The following is a 7,535-nucleotide window of genomic DNA, read 5'->3' on the forward strand; positions in this document are numbered from 1 at the left end:
ACCAAACTTAGCTCTACTTTAAGCATGAGATTGCCACGAAGTGTTTCATTTTCCATGTCAATGTCAAAGACTAGAACACGAAAAGATGGAGGAAAGCAACCAAAAGAGGAAGATTCATTATGGAAAAAGACTATAATTCTTGGGGAGAGATGTAAAGTACCGAATGAAGAAGACACAATCATATACGATGACAAGGGTAACAGGATTGCAGCATATCCTCCTAAAACCCCTAGATCATTACCAGTTTCTCGATCAAATTCGTATATTGATCCAGAATCACTCCCATTCAAGTAGTTACAAGTGTGTCCCAGGTTTTCATCTTGCAAGCACAAGTGCCCATTCTATATATCTGCACTTGCAAGGCCAGAAGGCTACAGGGATGCTCATGCAGACTTCTGTGCCAAGAACATCATCAATACAGAGTTGCAAGAGCAATCAGAAACGCGCATCCGTCGAGCAGAGATTGTAATGCAGCATTCAGAGTTCTAAATAATGTATAAATTGATCTGAAATCTAAACCTTGTACATCTTGTTTAAAGTTCTGTTTCAATATTCAGGACAATTGGCCTGCTCTTGATACACAAACAGTTCCCTGGGTTTTTAATTCTAGAAAAACAAGAACCTTAAAAGTGGTATAAAAATTTTACCAAGTGGTTGATTACAACCATTGTCAATCTTGTAAATGCAGAAAAAAAAGCTTACAATTTTAACATTTATCCAAGTACTGTAAAAACGTAAACGAAAAAAGAATTAAAATACAATTGGTCTTCTTATCTGAGTTTCAGCTGCCCTTCGGTTCCTTGATGTGGTCTGCTTTTCTAATTTTGGGCACCACTTCCAAGCAGTTTTCTCGACAATCTCTTCCAATTCCATACAGTAGCGCTTTTATCAGTTACAGGACTCCCTTCGAAATAAAAATTCTAATTCCAGATTTAATAAAGTAGTAACAGTTTATGATTTACATGGGAGAGATAATAAGAGTTGAGTTGATCAATTGATGTCAACTCGATAAGCAGCAACACGGGCTAATACTGAGACTTGTCCCTCTCATCATTGTCAAAATTCAGGCCTTCAATGCCTTTCAGAGTTGATTCATAATTCTTTATGTTAGAGCTGTTCCTACCGGAAGTTGTACGTTTAGGTGGTTCTGCCGACCCAATAGGTGAACTTCTTTGCCCTGCTGAAACCCTTCTGAATGCTGAACTTGCCTCAGTAGTACGAGGACGAGCTAGATCAACAGACTCTGAGCCGGTCACATCTCGGCTGCTAGAAACTGCAGGCCGCCTTGAAGATCCAGTTGATCGTCCCAAAAGATTAGAGCTACTTAACTGCATGGATCGAAATGATAAAAAATCAAAACCATAAAACCGCACAATATCTATCCTCAGAAAGTGAATATACAAATACATATACACACCAGAGACTAAAGGTCGCAGAATCACGTAATCAGAGAGGTTCATACAATCACACATACAAGGGAGAGGGTTTCATTACTTGGAAGAACTTAACAGCGGAACTGCCAATTTTATATTTTACTGGAAAGTGGGTATTTATTCAGAAATAAGCATTTACATAAAGATAATTACATATTTAGCCAAGGTATTGAAGTCCTGGAACAAGGGATATATCTCCTGGTTGTAAAATGCGCATACAGTCAACTATCTCCTGCTAAGGTTAATCTCGTAATTTTTCACCACTCTATAAATGGTCGAGTGTGGCCGACCCAAGTTGCTTAACTCTTTACATTATTTTACATCCTGAAAGCTTAAACTATTTTCCAATAAAATTTACCATATTATCTCTACTCATTGTAGCTGAATCAGCTGCAACAGGACTCTTCTGTTTGGATAAGCTTCCCGCATTAATAGCTGGCCCAGGTGGCCTCCTACGAGAAGGATCAACTGGAGACCAACCGAGTGCTCTTCCTTCCTCGGCACCTGCAAAAAAGGTGGGTTATAACCGAAACAAGGTCTTGTAGCCAGTGAAAAAGAAGCAGGATATAAGGAAATGTGCAAAGAGATATATACATCCATTGGAAGGAACATGCATGTAAAATATCCCCACACAACGAAAAAGAAATTTAGAAATACAAAATGAGCATATATAAAGTAAGCCAGAGACGCGTGATAACAAATTGACTACTGGTCCTGCACAAAATCACCAAACTAAAATCCTTGCACAGAGATCGAAAGCCCTAAACAATGAGTAACTCCCATCATAATATAATTAACCGAAAAAGAAAAAAAAACACTCAACATAAAGATTTCAACAATGAAAAGTTGAAGATGAAAAGATTTCTAGCCTCTGTTAACAATGGTAGTTAAATATAAAGTAAACTAGGCAGATTTCAACAAAGTGAGCTGGCGGATAGTAGTATATTGAAAATGGTTCTTATCCCCCTATATCTTCCCCACTTCTTTCCCCCATGACGTGTCGCAAAGGTACTGGTCCATGGCTCAGTCTTGGACCAAACCCTGGGGTCCCGGACTGAATGCCATGGACCAGTGCCTTTGCGACGCGTCATGGAGGAAAGAAGTGGAAGATATTGGGGGATATGTAGCATTCTGCATAATTCATACGTAAAAGCATCAATTTTCAGACTTCTGAAAGAGTTGAGTTTCAAAAACTCTTCCTGAGCCTATCTGACTACATGCTTCTTTGTCACCTTAGATGATCAGATATAAAAGGTTGCTTAGTATATGTGATGAAGAAAAGAAGACAAGCTTCATGTAATCAAGGTGGTCTGAGAGAAATGTAGGAGAAAACTTTTACACAACTAACATATATTAAGTATAAGCCAAAGACGGGTGGTAAAATGTTGACAACTGGTCCTGGCAAAATCACCAAACCAAAATCCCTACACAGACGTAAGGCCCTAAACAATGGGTAACTCCATCATAAAATAATTAACTGAAAGAAACGGTCACTCATGGAAAAGCTGAAGATGAAAAGAATAGTTACAGATATACAGCAAACTAGGAAGATTTCAACACAATGAGGTGGCGGGTGACACTAAATAGCAAAAATGCTTTTAACCCTCGCTTTTGTCCCCCAACACGAGGTTCAACATTTCCCAGATCAGGGGCTTAGATGGGTGCCACGTACTGGGGGAAAGGGCTGGGGGACAAGAATGGGGGATATGTAGCACTGTCGAGTAAATAGTAAATCAGGCATCAATTGTCAGACTTGAGACAGGATTGAGCCTCAAAAACTCTTCCCAGAATTTACCGAGTACACACTTCTTTTATCACCCAAACCTTAGATGGACAGATATAACAGGCTGCTTAGTATATGTGATGTAGAAAAGAAGTCAAGCTTTATGTAATCAAGGAGGTCTACCCTATAAAGAGAGCAATGTAGGAGGAAATATTCTGCTGTGCGGTGTAGTAGCAGGGTACAACTTCTCTATGATGTATCCTACTCGCGTCTATGAGCTGCGCATATTTTTCCAAAGTCTCTAGACATAAATGATATAGTAGGACCCAACCACCATGCACAATCCCGTGTTAAGAATCTCGTCCCTTGAAGACCTCACAATTTGTTAGACCTTCTCATGGTACACACAGCATTTCCAGATTGTTAACTGTTTTGTGAACTTGCTATTTGAACCAAAGAGAGAGTCCAAGACAACCGAGAGGAATTCAAGGATGAGATCCCTAACACGCGATTGTGAAGGTCCAATCGAGTCCATACTAGATGCTTTTGGAGCCTATTTGTTCTTATTTGTTAGTCCAGATATCAATTTTGCTTAAGGGTCCTGTGCGAGAAAAATGTAACCAGCTTGAATACCATCAAATATATTTCTACACTTAAACATCATCTGCTAAACTTGTGGCATGTGCAGTCCTGTAGCATCAAACAATCTATAAGATGGGAGAGGCCTATACTCTATGGGATATACTTAAAACCATGATGAAGAACTTTCTTCCTGAATCTGATGAAATTCGATGATAGTTTGCAACGGTGTAAAATGCTAAAATGCGATGGCGTTGTAACATGAAAATTCCTAAATAATGTCTAAAACAAGTGTTTGAGAGCACAGAAGCAGAAGACACTGCTCCCGTTAGGCGTAATTTCAAAAACTCTGCCCAAGCCTACTAGTCACACTTATTTGCCACCCAAAAGCCTAGATGGGAGAAGACATAACAGGCTCCAGAGTCCATATGAAGAAGGCAATACAATGAAGAAAGATATCAAATATACAGTGAAGGACAGAAGAATAAGGTGAGCACTAGAAAAATGCTGGCAAAGAACCTGTCTGCCTATCAGCATTTGCAATAGCAAGGGGGGCTCCTGCACTTGGACCGGCAATAGCAGCCTGAAATATTCACACAACAAGTGATTAAGAACATAGATATTAAAAAGGAACCGGTGGCGTGAAAGCAAAGTTAATTGAAAAATGATAAAGATGAAACACATTGTAACATGAGATCGCTTACAGGTGAGCGTGAGGGAGGAGTGCTCATCTGAGATTGCTGATATTTCAGAATAGTCCAGTCAAATACATAGTCAAACTGAAAACCTACAAGAAAGAATAAGAGAATTATTTAAAAATCCCCACAGCTAACACCATGAGTAGACTTTATAAATGCAGCACCTGACACCACAAATTGAAAGGGAAAGAAAAGAAAAATAAACGAACCTTCGCGAATGAAAAGCTCACGAAATATTCTTTTCAAATAAGCATAGTCAGGCTTATCATCAAACCGCAGTGAACGGCAGTAATGAAAGTAAGATGCAAACTCTGAAGGATAACCCCGACATAAAGCCTGAGAATCGGTCAAACAGACTTTTTAGCCATAAATTTGTCAAAGCAAACAAACACCAAAATATGCATCCGAAGTTCAATTTAACAGAAAACTGATGAAATACACATATTCAAACAGATACCTCGATGGATGTGGAAACCTTCTTTTCACTGATTTTTTCATACTTCTGTTTCTTTGTTCCTGCTCTCAATCCTTGCCAGGGCAGACTGCAGACAGAAAATGAATCAAATGAAGAAACAATAAAAAACGAAAGATGCTAACAATATATATGAAGTTCAAGAAAAATATACTATGGAAAAAGGAAATCTAACCTTCCTCTTAAGAAGTACATTAGCACATAGCCAAGTGATTCTAGATCATCTCTTCGACTTTGTTCTGCCCAACATGAAAGTATGGCAGTTAAACACATGCACACCAATGTTAAAACCAAGATTCAAATAGTGAATAAAGTAGCTTAGCTAACACTCACCGATTCCAAGATGGGTATTCATGCTTGCATACCGTGCAGTTCCAGTCAAATTCTTGTTTTCTCTGCATTGCATAAAACAACATGAGGTTTAATGAAAATGATAAAGCGCCACTCTAAGATAAAATTTCTGACTTCTTATACATAAGAACAAAGTAGTAGGACAAATCCAGATGCGGTAAAATGATTGATCTAATAGATTATTATGTCTTCTATGAGTTGATGAGTGTCACAATTCCAATATTTCATACTATGAACATCAAACCCTTTTACCATGTTAAGTGTTAGAAAAGCTTAGAGTGTTTATATTGAGTTCTAAGCCTCTAATACATATTGCTAGTAGGTACATTTGTCACGAAGTCTAGTGTCTTTTACGCTTTTGGAAGTTATTTATTCATTAAAATTGCGAAAACAAGGTGATCTACTCGAACCCATAAAATATCAAGGTTGTGAATATCTTTTTCGGTGGGGATGGTCTCAAAGCATACACGAAAGAGAACTCTAGCTACCAATCAGCTGAAATGACATACGGGAGAAACTCAAAGCCAATTTCACGCGTATTGACTCAGGTGTTGCCATTCTACACATGAGACAGCGATCGTGTATCCTTGCAACACAGCTAAATACCTTTTCCAGTGTGCTGGACCTACAAGATCAACCGTAAAGGCATAAACCACTTCAAGGGTACATACCTGTATGGAATATGTTGGTGGGTCTGAGGATCTCTGTACTTCTTAGCCAACCCAAAATCAATTACGTACACCTGATTTGCACAATAGCACCCAATACATAAACAAAAATTCCCAAAGCCATATTATGATAAATGAAAAATTGCAAGTTCTTAAGAACAGTAACCTGGTTAGCACGCCTTCCCAGGCCCATAAGAAAATTGTCTGGCTTAATATCTCGATGCAAGAAAGATTTTGCATGAACAAATTCAACTCGATTGATCTGCCAATCACATTCACAAACACCGTAAAGACACGACTTACAGAAAAAGAGTGGCACTAAGAAGTTAATAGCATTATCAGTACAAATTTTAGAAAAAACTGCTCACCATCTGATCAGCAAGCATTAGAACAGTCTTTAAAGAAAGTTTCCTACTACAGAAGTTAAAGAGATCTTCCAAACTAGGTCCAAGTAGATCCATAACAAGGACATTGTAGTCCCCTTCGACCCCAAACCATCTCACATTAGGAATTCCAGCTGCCCCCAAACAGAGGAAAACATCAGCAAACATGCTGCGGAAAACCTCAAAACACAGTAACACACAAAATCAAAAAGAGTTAGAATCTTAATTACTTCCTCCTTGAAGAACTCTGTACAATTTTGACTCATACAACAACTGTGGATGCTTCGTCTTCACATTTTCCTGCAATAACACCAAAACAAGTCCATTAACGGAGTCCAACACAACATACACTACGTATCAAAAAATTCATAATCAAAACCCCAAAAATTAACTAAATTTCCTACAAATTTGCAAATTCTAACCCTAATTTCACTTAAACACAAAAAACTAAAGAGCAGGAAAAGAATCTTACCAGCTTAATAGCAACCTCTTCATTAGTCTGAATATTAGTACCTGCACAAACAAAAATTAACAACCTTCAACCATTAGAAAACCAAACCCTAAACCCCCAAATCATCAAAAAAAAATCGAAAACCCAATCAATTTTTTTTTTAACTCACCTAAATAAATCTCACCAAATGAACCACTACCAATCTTCCTCCCTAATCTAAACTTATTCCCAACTCTAGGCTCCATTCAATTCAAATAAAAACCCCTAAAAAATCCCCTAAATGTATTTTAATTTCAATTTCTAAAAGAAACCGAGTCTAATCGATACCCATCATCAAGAAAGGTACTAACTTTCTGATAGAATTGAAGAGAAGATGTGATTGGGGTGAATGAATTCTGATTGGGGGAAGAGATGATTGTGAATTAAAGATCTGGGTTTTGGGGTTGTGTGTGTTTTTCTAGGGTTTGTGTCGAGAGAGGAGAGGAAGAAGAGGAGAATGTGAATGTTTTGGGTTATTCACACACGGTGCCTTTGCTTTGATGTAATCGAAAGAAAAGTAGGCGGAGGATAATATTGTTTTTAGTAGTTGTAGGGTTAACTAATTTACCCTGCTCCTGGAGCTCCGGTTTCTTTTTCTTTCCTAAAATATCCTCCTGTCCCATGAAAAGTGATACTTTGGTTTTTTTTCCTAAAATATCCTCATGTCCCATGAAAAGTGATACCGGCCCATTTTTAGATTAAAAAAAAATAGCGAATCACTTTTTACAACGCGTATCT

General features: G+C 38.1%; 1 protein-coding gene across 1 annotated transcript; it reads right to left on the reverse strand.

Annotated features, from left to right (window-relative positions):
* Window positions 1-626: 626 nt before the first annotated feature.
* LOC113295666 (casein kinase 1-like protein 2) lies at window positions 627-7,293 on the reverse strand. Its single transcript, XM_026543995.1, has 14 exons — window positions 6,928-7,293; window positions 6,780-6,820; window positions 6,538-6,607; window positions 6,293-6,441; window positions 6,091-6,186; window positions 5,928-5,998; window positions 5,239-5,300; window positions 5,081-5,144; window positions 4,891-4,975; window positions 4,643-4,769; window positions 4,440-4,522; window positions 4,255-4,318; window positions 1,792-1,937; window positions 627-1,328 (listed from the first exon to the last, which is right to left on the reverse strand). Exons 1-14 carry the CDS (start codon window positions 7,001-7,003, stop codon window positions 1,026-1,028), a joined length of 1,437 nt encoding a protein of 478 aa, XP_026399780.1. The 5' UTR covers window positions 7,004-7,293; the 3' UTR covers window positions 627-1,025.
* Between the last annotated feature and the right edge of the window lie 242 nt (window positions 7,294-7,535).

The sequence above is a fragment of the Papaver somniferum genome, chromosome 7 (assembly GCF_003573695.1).
Source record: "Papaver somniferum cultivar HN1 chromosome 7, ASM357369v1, whole genome shotgun sequence".
NCBI classification, from domain to species: domain Eukaryota; kingdom Viridiplantae; phylum Streptophyta; class Magnoliopsida; order Ranunculales; family Papaveraceae; genus Papaver; species Papaver somniferum.

What these genes read in the sequence shown, in the direction of transcription:
- LOC113295666 (XM_026543995.1), bottom strand. Translation starts at nt 7,003, where the DNA reads ATGGAGCCTAGAGTTGGGAATAAGTTTAGATTAGGGAGGAAGATTGGT. An exon ending in ATTTGGTGAGATTTATTTAG is followed by an intron (nt 6,821 to 6,927) that starts GTGAGTTAAAAA and finishes TTGTTTGTGCAG; the next exon opens with GTACTAATATTCAGACTAAT. An exon ending in TAATGCTTGCTGATCAGATG is followed by an intron (nt 6,187 to 6,292) that starts GTGAGCAGTTTT and finishes TGTGATTGGCAG; the next exon opens with ATCAATCGAGTTGAATTTGT.